The sequence below is a fragment of the Chiloscyllium plagiosum genome, unplaced genomic scaffold, assembly GCF_037043375.1.
Source record: "Chiloscyllium plagiosum isolate Xiang-an unplaced genomic scaffold, Cpla_swu_hap1 HiC_scaffold_27, whole genome shotgun sequence".
NCBI classification, from domain to species: Eukaryota; Metazoa; Chordata; class Chondrichthyes; order Orectolobiformes; family Hemiscylliidae; genus Chiloscyllium; species Chiloscyllium plagiosum.
The window spans coordinates 55186198-55204115 of record NW_028270165.1 but is presented as its reverse complement, the minus strand read 5'-3'; the positions used below and the strand labels follow the sequence as shown (position 1 = coordinate 55204115).

The 17918-nt window shown below is 46.7% G+C and overlaps 1 protein-coding gene and 1 non-coding gene across 2 annotated transcripts in view; one reads left to right on the top strand and one right to left on the bottom strand.

Annotated features, from left to right (window-relative positions):
* Window positions 1–17918, bottom strand: part of LOC148144133 (uncharacterized) — a 278667-nt gene that overhangs the window by 67575 nt on the left and 193174 nt on the right. Inside the window, 1 exon segment of the mRNA XM_087975304.1 lies at window positions 1049–1373. Within this exon segment, the coding sequence (XP_087831430.1) occupies window positions 1049–1373 (325 nt within the window).
* trnap-ugg (transfer RNA proline (anticodon UGG)) lies at window positions 15083–15172 on the top strand. The gene is given in 2 exon segments: window positions 15083–15118; window positions 15137–15172. It is a non-coding gene; the product is annotated as a tRNA-Pro (tRNA).

Sequence of the window (17918 nt, the reverse complement as noted above, 5' to 3'; positions counted from 1 at the left end):
AGTCGCATGACACTGTGATCTTTTGCTATACAATCGGGGTATTATTCTCCTGCCAACAGCTACCCGCTGAAGGAGCAGCACTCTGAAAGCTAGTGCTTCCGAATAAACCTGTTGGATTATAACCTGGTGTTGTGTGATTTTTAACTTTATCTACCCCAGTCCAACACCAGCACCTCCACACCGTTTCCAGTGAACGCAGCCCACATCTCCCACTGCTGCCAGTAAACTATACAATGCTGATGAAACGGTGCAGTACCTGCACTTCTGAAAAATTTACAATTTCTAATGATACTAGGTACTCATTCACTGCTCCATCTGATACATGACATTGGAAACTTAGTGCAGGAGGCTGAAATGAAATGAGCAGCTTTAAAACAAAAACCTCTTGGAGCTCAAAGCCTTCAATGAGAGTCTGAGCCCGGCGAAAAGTTCAGGTAACCTTTATTGCGACCCAACGTTGTTACAGCTTCAAACCACCCCCCCTCCCCACCCCCGCAAAAAGGTGTAGAAAAAGTAGCTGCTTTTTAAATAGCTTAAGGTCAAAGCGTGCACCCCCAACCCACACCATCTCACCTTCTTTACTATGGTCACCACCGAGTTGTCAGTTTGTAATTGGATCCTTGGTACAGCCTTAACTGTAGGAAGTATTGCCTCACTCAGCAATTTCAACCCATACCCTGTAAACAAGTAAGACTTTCCCCACTCAATGACTGGTGGCAGTGGTGGGCAATGAAGAGTCAATCATGCTGTTGTGGGTCTGGAGTTACGTGTCGGCCAGACCGGGTAAAGGATGCAGCTGGGACAACTGAGTGAATCCTTCCCCACAACAGCAGTTTCCTTCCCTAAAAAGGGATGTGAGTGAATCAGATGGGTGTTGTCCCCCAAACAATCATTTCTTCATGAGGTTCTGAACTCCAGATTTCTGACCGAAATCCAATTCCACCATCTGCCACGGTGGGATTCAAACCTGGCAGTCCCCGGAACTGGGTTGATAGTCCAGTCAATCAGGTAGTTGGCTATCCGTCCTTTATTCCCCCTGCGATGGCACATGGACTCGCTGGTGCCTCCGCAGATGGGAAGCGCAGGTAAAGCCCTTCTCACACGGAGAGTAGGTGAACTGCCTCTCCCCAGTGTACACCTGCCGGTGGGCCAGCAGGATGGAGGAATTGCTGAAGGCCTTCCCACACTCAGTACAGAAGAACGGCCTCTCTCCGGTGTGCCCCTTCCTGTGGGCCAGCAGGGTGGAGGCCTGGTTAAAGCCCTTCCCACACTCGGGGCAGCTGAAGGGCCTCTCCCCTGAGTGGACCTGCTGGTGCCTCACCAGGTCAGAGGAATTGCTGAAGGCCTTCCCGCATTCGGGGCAGCTGAAGGGCCTCTCCCCAGTATGACTGCGCTGATGAGTGTCCAGGATAGAAGGGACACAGAAGCCTTTTCTGCAGACGCCACACTTCCACGGTTTCTGCACGGGGCGGGATCCATTGGGTTTCTCCATGGCCGAAGCTTCAGCTGCAGACAAACGCATGTACAGCCCCTGCCTGCCGTGAATTCCTCTTTCCAGGCCATATAATTGCTTCAGGCTCCATACTCAGTGTGCTGCAACATTAGGGTCTCTCATCCAGTCCCATTGATGCTGAAGACGTGCTCCAACAGGAACCAAAAGGCTTTGCTCCTTCTCACAGAATCACAAGTCAAAAATTGTTGCAGTCCTGATGGACTGAGTGACTGTCGGACATTGACGTCGAAGTGAGGACAGCAGAAGCTGGAGAGTCAGAGTTGAACAGTGCAGCGCTGGAAAAGTACAACAGGTCCGGCAGCATCCAAGGAGCAGGAAAGTTGATGTTTCGGGCATCAGCCCTTCATCTGTTGATTTTGAAACTTCCGTCTTCAGATCATCAAATGCTTTGTAAAAAGAGATTACAAAAGTCATGACTGTCAGTGCAAGGTAGAAATTCAGAACAAGCAATTCTACTTTCTGCAGAACATTCTTTTCTTTTGTTATTCCATCTCTGAAAATTGAAAGCACCATCCCTCTCTCTCTCTCTCTCCCCCTCTGTTCTCACACCGCTCTAACTAATTCTCCTGAAGGTGTTGATTCAGGATCTTACAGGGGCAGAACTGCAAAAACTTCAAGACTGACATCTCTCTGAGTTTTGGATAACTCCACTGCTGAGAGTGAGCAGGTCTGATTTTGGGAAGCTCAAAAAATAGTGTCAGTTCAGGGTGAACCTGCAATGCAAGTTCTTGAGAAACAACCAGACATGAAGTGGTTAACATCCCTGGAAAGGAGAGAGCAAAATGAGACATCAAAGGCATTAACACCGACATCAGGGAGAAACTGAACATACAGATGTGGCAAGCCAGAGTCAGAGATATACAGCATGGATGACTCGTCGATGCCAACCAGGTATTCTAAATTAATCAAGACCCATTTGCCACCATTTGGCCCATATCCCTCTCAATCCTTCCATTTTATAGTTCCATCCAGATGCCTTTCAAATGTCATAATTGCACATGCATCCACCATTTCCTCTGGCAGCTCATTCCTTACACACACCACTCTCAATGAAAGAGTGAATTTAGCACAGTGAATCCATCTTAGCCATAGTGCCCAGGGGTGTGTAGGTTAAGTTAGCACGGCCAATCCATGCTAACCTGCACATCCCTGGGCACTATGGGTAAATTCGCACATCCCTCGATGATATGGATAACTGAACACTGCCAATCCACCTGAACCCATCCAAAACAGAACACTATGGGTCATTTAACATGGGGAATCCACCCCAACCTGGACAAAGTTACACTTGATCAGGTCCTAGGAATTTATCCACTTTTATTCATTTCAAGGCATCCAGCACTTGCTCCTCTGTAATATGGACATTTTTCAAGATGTCACCATCTATTTCCCTACATTCTATATCTTCCATGTCCTTTTCCACAGTAAACTCTAATGCAAAATACCCGTTTAGTATCCCCCTCACCTCCAGTGGTTCCACATACAGGCCACCTTACTGAACTTTGAGAGGCCCTATTCTCTCCCTACTTATTCTTTTGTCCTTAATCTATTTGCAAAAATCCTTTGGATTCTCCTTAGCTCTAGTTGCCAAAGCTATCTCATGTCCCCTGTTTTCCCCTCCTGATTTCTCTCTTAAGTATACTCCTACTCCCTTTATACTGTAAGGCTTCACTCGATCTGTCCTGTCTTTACCTGACATATGCTTCCTTCATTTTCTGAACCAAACCCTCAATTTTTCCAGTCATCCAGCATTGCCTATACCTACCAGCCTTTCCTTTCACCCTAACAAGAATATATTTTCTCTGGACTCTAGTTGTCACAGTTCTGAAGGCTTCCCATTTTCCAGCCGTCCCTTTACCTGCAAACATTGGCGCACTATCAGCTTTTGAAAGTTCTTGCCTAACACCGTCAAATTTAGAACTTTTGAGCAAAATAGAATGTATCTGCAAATGTAATGCTGCAACTTCAAATTCATCCCCATGGAGAGTGTGGTTGTGTGTGTGTAATAGAGAAACCCTGTTTCCATGCTGTATATCCATATGTCTATTTGATAACAGATGCTTTATTTTTGTTGTTGCAAGTATTGTTGTAAATCATAGCTGGATATTAATAGTTAGATGTAAGGGAGAGAGAATTCCTCAGGTAGAGCACTATCAGAATCCTGGGAGACCACTACTTCAGATTTACTTGGACTGGTTGACAGTCTGGGAGATTATGGATTGGGTCTCGATTGAATAAATGTTTTATTTTTCCCGAACGTGTAAAAGGGGGCATTAAAGCTTCAGCAGAAATCCAGCAGAGCTGAGAACAGACCAACATCTGTGGGAACAGGGAGATCAACAGAGGACAGAGAAATCAGGACCTGAAATCCAAGCTGACACCAGACTACCCTATGATCAGTGCTTTGATGAGCAGCACCAACTCCCTCCCTTTACTGAGCTTCCCATTTGACTATCCCCTCGATATTCAGGATCCAGTCCTTCCCATCCTGAAGCCATGTCCCTGTAAGGAGTCTTAGATCATAATTATTCTCTTCAATGTGTTCAGTCAATTCATTCACTTCTGTTACAATGCAGCTCACATTCAGTTTTTAGTTTCAGTTTTTGTGATCTTCTGAATCCAGTTTTGATTGCTGGTATATTTACTCTCCTTGTCCCTTTCTATCATTCTCTGATGTTCATTTGCACATCACGACATTGCTCACCAGCCTTGATTTGGATTGGCCAGGCTAAATTGCCCATAGTGTGCAGGTTAGTTGGGTTAGCCATGGGAAATGCAGAATTATAGGTTCATTGTAATAGAAGCAGGAGTCAGCCATTTGGCCCGTCCTGCCTACTCTGCCATTCATTAAGATATGGCTGATCTATCCATCTTCTCAGCTCCTCCACCCTGCAATATCCCAACTATCCTTAATTCCCCAATTATGCAGAAACTCATCTAATTTTGTCTTCAATATACTTAATATACTAGGTGGGCGGCATGGTGGCCCAGTGGTTAGCACTGCTGCCTCACAGCGCCAGAGACCCGGGTTCAATTCCCGCCTCAGGCGACTGACTGTGTGGAGTTTGCACGTTCTCCCCGTGTCTGCGTGGGTTTCCTCCGGGTGCTCCGGTTTCCTCCCACAGTCCAAAGATGTGCAGGGTCAGGTGAATTGGCCATGCTAAATTGCCCGTAGTGTTAGGTAAGGGGTAAATGTAGGGGTATGGGTTTCGCTTCAGCGGGTCAGTGTGGACTTGTTGGGCCGAAGGGCCTGTTTCCACACTGTAATGTAATCTAATCTAATCTAATCTTAACGAAGCAACCTTCTCTGCCATAGTTTCACTGCCAGAGACTGCCATAGTTTCACTACTCTCCAGGAAAAACAGTTCCTCCTCATCTCTGTCCTAAATCTACTTCCCCTAATCTTGGGGCCTAGTCTCATCTACCAGCAGAAATGACTGGATAGGGTAGGGTTTCATCCCCACAGTGCAATGAATTCCCACTTTCCACCAAATCCCACATGTACTCACTCACTCACTCAGTTGCTGGCTCACAAATGAAAGATTTCATTGTAATTTCTTCTGCTCTGAGTAAGGGCAAAACATTTTTGAAAGCTGTTCTGAAAGTCCAGTCTTCACAACAACACTTCTGCTTTCACTGAAGATGATTAAAGTCATACAACACAGAAACAGACCCTTTTGCCCAACTCATCCGTGCCAGCTATATATCACAAACTAATTTAGTCCCATTTACCAGCATTTGACTCATCCCTCTAAATCCTTCCTATTCAAGTACCCATCCAGTGGCTTTTAAATGTTGTCATTGTACCAGCCTCCCCACTTCCTCGGGTAGTTCGTTCCATACACGTTCCACACTCTGTCTGAAAATATGTTGCCCCTCAGGTCCCTTTCCCTACTCACCTTAAACTTCTGCCCCTTTAGTTCTGGACTCCCCTACCATGGAGAAAAGACCTTGGGTATTCACCCTATCCATACCCCTTATAAACTTCTTTAAAGGTTACCACTCAGCCTCTGATGCTCCAAAGAAAATATCTCCCTGGCCTGTTCAGCCCCTTCCTGCAGCTCAAACCCTCCAAATCTGGCAACAGACTTCTAAATATTTTATGAGCCCTCTCAAAGTTTCATAACATCTTTCCTACATCAGAGAGACCAGAATTGAATGCAGTATTCCAAAAGTGGCCTAACCAATGTCCTGTACAGCCGCAAAATGATCTCCCAGTTCCTATACTGAACGCTCTGGCCAATAAAGGAAAGCATACTAAACACCTTGTTCACTATGCTGTCTATGTAAGACTCCACCTTCAAGGAACTATGAACCTGCACTCCAAGGTCTCTTTGTTCTGCGACACTCCCCTTAACTGTGTCAGTCCAGCCTGGATTGCTGGACCAAAATGCAACATCTCACATTTCTCTGAATTAAACCCCATCTGCTACTCCTTGGCCCATCCAATCAATTCTAATTTATGCTAAACTCTCTTTCCTCTGTTATTCCTGAGAAGCTGAAAATCTCTGTCCCACATACTCTCCCTCCATTCTGTCATTGCTGAACCTAATCCCTGCGTACCTCATCCTGAAAAGTCTGTTTCATGCTGATTAACAGGCCCACACTCAGGGGGATCTAATGGAAACATACAGAATACTGAATGGCCTGGACAGAGTAGACTTTCAGAGGATGTTTCCATTGGTAGGAGAGACTAGGACCCGAGGGCACAACCTTCGAGTAAAGGGAAGGCGTTTTAGAACGCAGATAAGGAGAAACTTCTTCAGTGAAAGAGTGGTGAATCTATGGAATTCATTTCTACAGAAGGTTGTAGAGGCTCGGTCACTGAGGATATTTAAGACTGAGGTCGATAGGTTCCTGAGTATCATGGGGATGGAGAGTTCCAGGGAGAGCGCAGGAGAATGGGGTTGAGAAACCTATTAGCCACGATTGAATGGTATGAACAGACCTGATGGGCTGAATGGCCTAATTTCTGCTCCTATGTCTTATGGTCTCTTGCTGTCCTGGCCACAGTGAGAGAATTGTGAGCAGGAGTTGGCCTTTTGGTCTTTCGAGCCTGCACAAGCATTGAACAGATCATAATTGAATATGGATCTACTTACATCTAGGTGAATAGGCTGGAACTTTTTCACTGGACCATAGGAGGTTGAGAGGTGACCTTATTGAGGTTTATAAAATCACGAGGGGCACAGATGAGGTCAATATCAGCTGTTGTTTCAAGAATAAGGAGCAATCTCTTTAAGGTGAGAGGAGAAAAATTTTAAAAAGACATGAGGAGCACATTTTTCGTTTAAGAGCGTGGAGTGTGTGTCAAATGAATGTCCAGAGGAAGTAATGAATGCAGGTACAGTAACAACATTTAAAATAAATTTGAATAAGTGCACAAATAGAAAAGTTTCAGAAGGATATGGGCCAAACATTGGCAGGTGGGGCTCGTTTAGTTTGTGAATATAGTCAGCATGGACTAGTTGGACTGAAGGGTCTGTTTCTGTGCTGTATGACTCTGTAACTGTTCTATACTGGTCTTAAAACCATTTTCTTGCCTTCCCCCAAAACCATCCACTTCTTTGTTCATCAAAGTCAAATGAACTCGGCCTTGAATACATTCAATGACCGGCCTAACTGCTGAAAGACATCCACACTTCTGAACTCAATTCCTCTTGCTAATATATCACTTGCTTTGCTCATTGCTTGCTGCACCTGTCTGACAACTGGCAGTAACTGGTTTCGAAGGACGCTGAGGCCCCTTTGTCCATCCACACATCTTTCCTGATGAAGAGCTCGTGCCCGAAACGTCGACTCTCCTCCTCAGTTGCTGCCTGACCTGCTGTGGTTTGCCAGCGCCACACTTTTCAACTCTGATCTCCAGCATCTCACTTTCGCCACATCTCAACATATCACTACATAAACAATGCACCTCCTTTCTGCTTTTTTTTTACATACATCAAAGGCTATACCTTTACATTGTGGCAATGCGTTTGCAAAGTGAGACACAGACCTGGATCGACTTTTCCAGAGTCTGTCCCCTCCCTCGATTCACTCTTTCTTTTCATTTGCTACAAATCAATAATTGAACCCCAGAATGAAAAGAAAATGGAAAACGTGTTGACAAAAACACTATTATACTCACAAATTTTAGACAGAGGAAGGAATTTATAGTCTGGGGTGAGGTTTAATCTTCATTCAGTGACAAAAGGGCAGCATCAGCGGTTTCAGAGCTCACGGTCCAACTTCCGCATTTCGACAATGGCCGACTCTGATTGGCAGGAGGACTAGCCTCCTTCGGGTCCTCCAAGGTTCTCCATTGGTCCATGGAACGGAGCTCGTGCGCCTTTTCTGCGGACACCCAGGCGTATGCGCAGTACTTTGCTGACACCGACAGACATGCGTAGTGCTCACTGACACCGCGGAGCATGCTCAGTATGCTCTGTCACGATGCTGGTGTTCACTGACAAATTTTAGAGTTAAAAATCATAAACCACCTGGTTATAGTCCAACAGGCTTATTTGGAAGCACGGGATTTTGGAGCGCTGCTCCTTCATTAGGCGGTTGTGGAGTACAACATGGTAACACAGAATTTATGATCTTCTGATCTTATACTCAACAACCACCTGATGAAGGAGCCACGCTCCGAAAGCTAAGTGTTTCTAAACAAGCCGATTGGACTGTAACCTGGTGTTGTGTGATTTTTAACTTTGTACACCCCAGTCCAACACCGGCACTTCCAGATCATGACAAATTTCAAGTGTCCAAATGCGAATACGAGAGAAAAATGCCAACGCCATTTTTTTTCCGAAATGTTTTTTTTTCCCCTGTGCCTCGACGTTTTATTCCTGTTGTATTTTGTCTGGCTGCTCAACGTTCCTGCCTTTACCCCAGGGTCGAGGTATTCCAAAACTAGAGGGTACAGGTTTAGGGTGAGGAGGAAAGATTTGAAGAGATTCAAAAGACTCGGCAGAGAACATTCACCCCCTACAGGGCGAAAGTGACGGCTACAGATGTTGGAGATTAGGGTCGAGAGTGTGTGCTGGAAAAGCACAGCAGGTCAGGCAGTGTGCGAGGAGCAGAAGAATCGACGTTTCCAGCAAAACCCTTCATCAGGAAATAGCTGTGTGGAATTGCAGAGCTGTAGCATAATCGAGTGGGTCTGGATGGGATGCTATTAGGAAGGTCGGTGTGAATGGCCTGTAGGGATGATATGATTCCACTGCCTTAGCCACGCGTATATTGAGAAATGATTGCCCCAAGTCTGCTGTGGGAGGAGTGGGTTCGTTTGTGGGACACTGATACCAGTTCTGGGGAAGGTAGGATTGTGCTGTCTCTCTCTTCACACTCTGCACCCCACCCCCGTCCATTTTCTCCTCACCCACTACCCCCTGCAAATTCTCTCCCCTCACACTGCATCCCCATTCTCTCCCCATAACCCTCTGAACCCTAGTCCTTCTCTACCCCCCAACCTCTGTCCCCCTCTCCATTTCTCTCCCTTCTCCGCCCCCACCAGCGACCGGCCCCATCCTTTCTGGTGCCTGAGCCCTCTTTGATCGCTGTATCAAGCCCTTTTAAGGAGAAAGAGAGAATGGGTGGTGACGATTCTACCTGGGAAACAGGGAGAAATGACTGATTTTTAAAATTGAGAATAGCTAAAATCATATATTCAGAAACGTTGTTAAAGTCTGGAAGAATGTTCTTTTTTGGAAAAAAAAACAAGCTGTAGAAATCTTTCTGAAACTTGCATTGATATATGCACAGTTAGGCCACAACCAAGGACAGGCTGTAAGAGTGAATGAGTGAATACAAGACAAGCCCCACCTCACCCATGAGGAGAAAGTGAGAACTGCAGATGCTGGAGGTCAGAGTCGAGAATGTGATTCTTAAAAATTACAGCAGGTCAGGCAGCATCCAAGGAGCAGGAGAATCAACGTTTCAGACATAAGCCCTTCACCTTGCCCTCTCCAGTGTGTGTTGTGAAACTGCTTAACTGCTTAATAATTTCTAGTGGCCGAGCAGAGGCTGATAACAAGTTTGGAACACACGAGAATGACCTTAGCTGAGACCTTGGGTCCATGAGTCACTACAGGAGACCCAGCTACACAATACACACGCAAATTCTCTCTTTCTCTCTCTCTCTCTCTCTCTCTCACACACACACACACACACACTCAAGTACTCACACGGTCGTGCAGACCCACTCTGATACACAGGCTCTCTCTCAGACACACAATGAGACACCCCTCACACTCACATCCATGCACACACCTTCTCACACAATTATACTCCATCACACGCACACTTTACCCAGCATACACACGCACACACACAGACGCTCTGTCTCCTGCATGCACTCACACATAGAAGTCTTTGGGGTGAATTGCATTTGCAGGATTATATATTTGGAAATAGAACCCGTCTGACTCGAGACTGGGATACATACAGACTCTAACCTCACAGCTCTCATGCGTTGTCTGACCTGACGTGTCACCTCCCTTTATAAAACATTAAGTTACCTGGAGAATGTTACTAAAAAGGAGGTCTGGGATTTACAGATTAATGAACCGAAATCTGCAACCCATTTTAGAAGATGAAAGACTTAACAGGTTTCTTCAATATATCATTAATGTTGCATGACACGATAATCTTTTGCTATATATTCTGTGTCTTACCATCCTACTCAACAGCTACCTGATGAAGGAACAGCGCTCCAAAACCCAGTGCTTCCAAATAAGCCTGTTGGATTTTACCCTGGTGTTTGTGTCATTTTAAAACTTTGTTTCCAGTGAATACAGCCCACACCTCCCACTGTTGCCAGGAAACTTTGCAATGCCAATGAAACAATAAACCTGCAGTCCTGAAAAATTTACAATTTTGAACAATACTAGCTACTCATTCACTGCTCCTTCTGAGACCGGCACTGGAAACTCGGTGCTGGTGGCTGAAAGAAATGAGAAGCTGTTGGATCTCACAGCTTTCAGCGAGAGTTTAAGCCTGACAGTAAGTTCAGGTAACCTTTACTGTGACCCAACTTTGTTACAGCTTCAGATCTCCACATCACAAGGCGTACAAAAAGTAGCTTTTCTTAAAAAAAAAAAGCACCTCAAGCTCAAAGTGCACACACTCACCCCCACTCCCCCACCACACTTTCTTTATTATTGGTCAGTTGAGTTGTCCCTTTGTAACTGGATCCTTCGTACAGCCGGGTAAAGCATGCAGCTGGGACGACTGAGTGAATCCTTTCCCGCAACGGCAGTTTCCATCACTGAAAAGGACATGAGTGAATCAGATGGGTTTTTGCCCTCTGAAAATGGTTTCATCCTTAGATTCTGAAGTTCAGATTACTGACCGAATCCCAATTCTGCCATCTGCCGCGACGGGATTCGAACCTGAGAGTCCCCAGAGCGGGGTTGTTAGCGGCGCTCGGCCATCGCTCCTTCCCTCCCCCCGCGATGGCACGTGAACGCGCTGGTGTCTCCCCAGGTGGGAGGAGCAGGTGAAGCCCTTCCGGCACTGACAGCAGGTGAACGGCCTCTCTCCGGTGTGGACCCACTGGTGGGTCAGCAGTGCAGCTGACTGAGTGAACCCCCTCCCGTACGTGGGACACGTGAATGGCTTCTCTCACTTGTGCGTCTCCAGATGGCTGATCCGACTGAAGCCCTTCCAGCACACTGAGCAGGTCAATGGCCTCTCCCCGCTGTGAATACGTCTGTGGGTTTCCAGCAGGGATGGGGAAGGGAATCCTTTCCCTCAGTCCCCACATTTCCACAGTTTCCCCATTGGGGGAGCTTTCCTTGTGTTGATCTGGGTTTGAAATTACAATCAGAACGGGGACATAGTCTATCCCCACCGTGAGGGATGAGACTTTGATTCCCCCAAGCTGAGTAAATGGTGTGAAGCACTTTTCACAGTCAGCGCACTGAATCTCCCTCACTCGGTGTCTCAGTATTCTTCCTGCCACACCAGTGTCCAAAATCTCTCAAGCAAACAACAGCAACCATGTCTTCTTGATTGGAATGGCTGCTGATATTCAAGTCCCAATGAATCAAGTGGCTCTGACAGAAGTTGATGTATCATTTGTTTTCAGATTTCTTTCGGCACGTTTTCCTGCAAAAAAAATCACAAAATAAGTGATCATTGGCGGGACACTTAAACGAACATAACATAGGTGGCAGTTCCCGTAGTTTGCCAGATGCCTGCTGATCACATAATACCCAGCACACAGAAACCTGAAATCCCTCATGCAGCCAGATAGGCTGAGGTGAACGGCCTCTCTCCGGTGTGGACCCACTGGTGGGTCAGCAGTGCAGCTGACTGAGTGACCCCTCTCCCGTACATGGAGTTTTCCCGTAGAGGAAAACTTCATTCAAATCTAATCTAATCTAATCTTCAACTAAATGAATGTACATATATATATATATATATATATATATATATCAATATGCCAATCCTTTCAATGCGACTCAGTTCCATGAAAAATTACACTTTTAATTGTGAACATGAGGAAAAAAGCAATCATTTTCCAGCGTGCAAACTGCACACGTGCCAAACTGAGGGAATACACAAGGAAAATACCTAAAAGAGAGATAGAAAGTATTTGAGCACCTTTGCAGAATCTGCTCCCTCTCTGGATTCACTCCAGTTGCTACAAGTAAACCTCCCTGGGGGTCAGGCAGCCCCGCATCGGGAAGCACTGGGATGGTCAACTACGACCAGTTTACATGGAGAACACATCTCCACATGAAGCAGCCTCGAGGCAAACTTCACTTCCTTCCACTTAAAGTTCAAGACCCCTCAAAGCGAAATTCCCCAGGTAAGTTTGGAAGAATTTCTTTCAGGTGTTCACTAATCATTTCTATGAGCACTTTGTTAAAGTTTGAATATTGCGAGTTTTGATAATTAGTGATTCTGAGCGAAATCACAGTTCGAAAAACAGAATGTGGGAATTTAGACAGAGTTTATTTTTGCACAACAGGATATGACATGACAGCAGTGAAGATCTTTTGACGTCATTCTCAAACGTGCCTGCCACACGCCAGATGAAAAGCTGAATACTTCTCTGGAAAAACTGCCGAGCATTGCAGGAGAATGGCACAACGCGTGCGTGTTGGGACCATAACCCAAAAGAAAAACCATTCTCCCCTATTCATTCAACGTCGTCTTTAGCAGCTTTCCCGTATAACGGCGCTCTGTTTTGCACCTTGCCTTCTCATCCGCTTCCCAAAAGATCAAGTCTCTAAACTTCATTTGTGCAAAAATGCCCCATTTATTTTCGCAGAAAGCACCGTCGTGAAACAAGGTTGGGCTGCCTGGAGAACGAATGGGGAAGAAACCAGGCAAGTGAAATGGTGTCGACCCAGCAGAGCGAAGGTGGGCCGCATGGCGTCTATTCAGAGTGAAATCACAGTTCGACCAACAGAATGTGGGAAATTAGAAAAAGTTTATATTTACACAGCCTCCATACGTCTGCGCAACACCACATAAGACGACAGCAGTGGAGATCTTTGACAACAGTCTCGTCAGACGAAAGGCTAAAGGGACCTGTGGAAAACGGAACTGTGCATAAGAGCAGAGTGGCGCAGCGGGAGCGTGCTGGGCCCATAACCCTGAGGTCGATGGATCGAAACCATCCTCTGCTATTGTTCACTGTCTCCTTGAGCGACTTGCCTTTGCGATGGGACTCCGTTTGGCATCTTGCCTTTCAAAAGACTTCCTGACTGTCTGAATGCCCCGTATCATACCATATAGTATGGCGAAACTCACACCGTTCAAGTGACGGGCTTTTGGAGGTCTGAGTGGTCTTCTCCTGTTCTTCGTTGGTTTCCGATGAACTGAACCGCAAAACCACTTCTCTGAGATGCCAATGAGCTGATAAAGTTGAAACGCATGCCTTGCGGTTTCGTGCCTTCCCTGCAGTAATTCGCCACGCCGGTTCCGACGTGAATGACAAGCAGATGTTCTGGAAACTCTTTGCTGCTTGCAATTCTTGGAGCAAAGTAGAATGTATTTCACACTGAGCAAGTTTCAGCTGGCTCAGAGTCTCCAGTGTACATTGCTCTCTTTCCCGCCAGCTCAGAGAGAGAACAATAGGAGGGACAAAGGAGTGAATAACGATCCGTGTGGGAGGGTGAATAACTGTTAATGGAGAGCGTTCGTGGCTAACAATAAGTAGTGTGTCGTAGCAGACTATGTGATAACAAGGGACTCGTATGTGTGTGGTAGGGGTCAAGGATATGGGGGATTTCAGGCCCTAAAATCGTGCAACTCGATCTTGAAGACCGGAGGGCTGTAGGGTTTTGAAGTGGAATATGAGGCGTTGTTCTTCCATCTGGAGCTGAGCTTTGCTGGAGCACTGCTGCAAGCCTGAGACAGAGATTTTGGCCAGGGAACAGGGTGGCGTGTTAAAGTGGCAGGAAAGCAGAAGCTCAGGTCCGTTTTTTGCGGGCAGAACCGAGGTGTTCTGCGAAGCAGTCATCCAGATTATACTTCATGCTCGGTTGGGGACACGACACTATGAGCGGCGAATGCAGGAGACTAGGTTGCGGCAAATGTGCAGGTGAAGTGCTGCTTCACCTGGAAGGTATGTTCGAGTCTGGAAGGATATTCAGGAGGGAGCGAGTAAATTGTGCTTCTGAGTGAAATCACGGTTCGCAAAAACAGAATGTGGCAATTTAGACAGAGTTAATATTTGCTTGTGGGTGATATGTCTGCCGGTGCGTGATGGGAGCATAACCCAGAAGGGAAACCATCTTTCCTATTCACTCAATGTTGTCTTTAGCAGCTTGTTGTGCACCTCGCCTTCTCATCTGCTTTCCAAAAATCTTCGACGTAAATATTTCACATTGATATACTGGCCCAAAATGCACAGTTGAGATGACACACTCGTGGAGGTCTGCGGGGTCTTCTCCTGTTCTCTGTACCCTATGTTGAGGAGGGTAATGCTTGTCACTGGTCAGTCCGGTGTCAGAGAAAAGTTTAGAAAGAAAACGGTTTAATTTTCTGCCAGTAGAGAGGGCCCTGTTCCTGGGGACGGGCAAACGGCAGCTCAGAGACAGAATGAGAAGCAGCTGTTCATAGAGTCATAGAGATGTACAGCATGGAAACAGACCCTTCGGTCCAACCCGTCCATGCCGACCAGATATCCCACCCCAATCTAGTCCCACCTGCCAGCACCCGGCCCATATACCTCCAAACCCTTCCTATTCATATATCCATCCAAACGCCACTTAAATGTTGCATTTGTACCAGCCTCCTCCACTTTCTCTGGCAGCTCATTCCATGCACGCACTACCCTCTGCGTGAAAATGTTGCCGCTTAGGTCTCTTTTATATCTTTCCCCTCTCACCCTAAATCTATGCCCTCTAGTTCTTGACTCCCCGACCCCAGGGAAAAGACTTTGCCTATTTATCCTATCCATGCCCCTCATAATTTTGTAAACCTCCATAAAGTCACCCTTCAGCCTCCGACGTTGCAGAGAAAACAGCCCCAGCCTGTTCAATGTCAACTATACTTCACTCTGAGCAAGACTCAGCTGGTTCAAGAGGTAGAGCGGGGGGTGGGGTGGAAGCGCGCTTGCTGTCTGGCTCGTTGGTCTAGGGGTATGATTCTCGCTTTGGGTCTTCGTCGACGTAGATTTGCGAGAGGTCCCGGGTTCAAATCCCGGACGAGCCCGCGGTTTATGCCTTGTGCAAAAGTGCCTCTTCCATTTTCTCAAAAAGTACGTTCGTTAAACGAGGTTGGGCTCCCTGGAGAACCAATGGGACAGAAAGCAGCGAAGTGTAATGATTGGAGGTTGCGGTGTTTGAGGGATGTCAGCGATGAGGGTGGATTGGAAATTTGGGATAGCTCTCTTCGGAGATCCGAAGTTTGAAATCTGGCCCCATTGAAGCTTTCCAAGTTACACGAAGTCGAGACAGAGAAAGTAATGTAGTCAAAATGCTCCCACGCCTGAAAGGATCGGCAACGATTCGGCGGAGATTTAAAGTCATGAGGAAAAGAACCAAAAGTGACATTAGGGAGAACGCTTTCGTACAGGGAGTGATTGGGGTCAGTAAATCCCTAACTGACACTGACAAAGAGGCAGATTCATGAGACGCAAACGGGAATTCGGTGGTCATGTTTAAAGTAACAATGTGCAGAATTACATGGAGAAGGCAAGAGAATGATACGAATAGAGACCCACGTTTACTTACTGTGTCGACCCAGCAGAGCGAAGGTGGGCCGCATGGCGTCTATTCAGAGTGAAATCACAGTTCGACCAACAGAATGTGGGAAGTTAGAAAAAGTTTATATTTACACAGCCTCCATACGTCTGCGCAACACCATATAAGACGACAGCAGTGGAGATCTTTGACAACAGTCTCGTCAGACGAAAGGCTAAAGGGACCTGTGGAAAACAGAACTGTGCGTAAGAGCAGAGTGGCGCAGCGGGAGTGTGCTGGGCCCATAACCCAGAGGTCGATGGATCGAAACCATCCTCTGCTATTGTTCACTGTCTCCTTGAGCGACTTGCCTTTGCGATGGGACTCCGTTTGGCATCTTGCCTTTCAAAAGACTTCCTGACTGTCTGAATGCCCCGTATCATACCATATAGTATGGCGAAACTCACACCGTTCAAGTGACGGGCTTTTGGAGGTCTGAGTGGTCTTCTCCTGTTCTTCGTTGGTTTCCTATGAACTGAACCGCAAAACCACTTCTCTGAGATGCCAATGAGCTGATAAAGTTGAAACGCATGCCTTGCGGTTTCATGCCTTCCCTGCAGTAATTCGCCACGCCGGTTCCGACGTGAATGACAAGCAGATGTTCTGGAAACTCTTTGCTGCTTGCAATTCTTGGAGCAAAGTAGAATGTATTTCACACTGAGCAAGTTTCAGCTGGCTCAGAGTCTCCAGTGTACATTGCTCTCTTTCCCGCCAGCTCAGAGAGAGAACAATAGGAGGGACAAAGGAGTGAATAACGATCCGTGTGGGAGGGTGAATAACTGTTAATGGAGAGCGTTCGTGGCTAACAATAAGTAGTGTGTCGTAGCAGACTATGTGATAACAAGGGACTCGTATGTGTGTGGTAGGGGTCAAGGATATGGGGGATTTCAGGCCCTAAAATCGTGCAACTCGATCTTGAAGACCGGAGGGCTGTAGGGTTTTGAAGTGGAATATGAGGCGTTGTTCTTCCATCTGGAGCTGAGCTTTGCTGGAGCACTGCTGCAAGCCTGAGACAGAGATTTTGGCCAGGGAACAGGGTGGCGTGTTAAAGTGGCAGGAAAGCAGAAGCTCAGGTCCGTTTTTTGCGGGCAGAACCGAGGTGTTCTGCGAAGCAGTCATCCAGATTATACTTCATGCTCGGTTGGGGACACGACACTATGAGCGGCGAATGCAGGAGACTAGGTTGCGGCAAATGTGCAGGTGAAGTGCTGCTTCACCTGGAAGGTATGTTCGAGTCTGGAAGGATATTCAGGAGGGAGCGAGTAAATTGTGCTTCTGAGTGAAATCACGGTTCGCAAAAACAGAATGTGGCAATTTAGACAGAGTTAATATTTGCTTGTGGGTGATATGTCTGCCGGTGCGTGATGGGAGCATAACCCAGAAGGGAAACCATCTTTCCTATTCACTCAATGTTGTCTTTAGCAGCTTGTTGTGCACCTCGCCTTCTCATCTGCTTTCCAAAAATCTTCGACGTAAATATTTCACATTGATATACTGGCCCAAAATGCACAGTTGAGATGACACACTCGTGGAGGTCTGCGGGGTCTTCTCCTGTTCTCTGTACCCTATGTTGAGGAGGGTAATGCTTGTCACTGGTCAGTCCGGTGTCAGAGAAAAGTTTAGAAAGAAAACGGTTTAATTTTCTGCCAGTAGAGAGGGCCCTGTTCCTGGGGACGGGCAAACGGCAGCTCAGAGACAGAATGAGAAGCAGCTGTTCATAGAGTCATAGAGATGTACAGCATGGAAACAGACCCTTCGGTCCAACCCGTCCATGCCGACCAGATATCCCACCCCAATCTAGTCCCACCTGCCAGCACCCGGCCCATATACCTCCAAACCCTTCCTATTCATATATCCATCCAAACGCCACTTAAATGTTGCATTTGTACCAGCCTCCGCCACTTTCTCTGGCAGCTCATTCCATGCACGCACTACCCTCTGCGTGAAAATGTTGCCGCTTAGGTCTCTTTTATATCTTTCCCCTCTCACCCTAAATCTATGCCCTCTAGTTCTTGACTCCCCGACCCCAGGGAAAAGACTTTGCCTATTTATCCTATCCATGCCCCTCATAATTTTGTAAACCTCCATAAAGTCACCCTTCAGCCTCCGACGTTGCAGAGAAAACAGCCCCAGCCTGTTCAATGTCAACTATACTTCACTCTGAGCAAGACTCAGCTGGTTCAAGAGGTAGAGCGGGGGGGTGGGGTGGAAGCGCG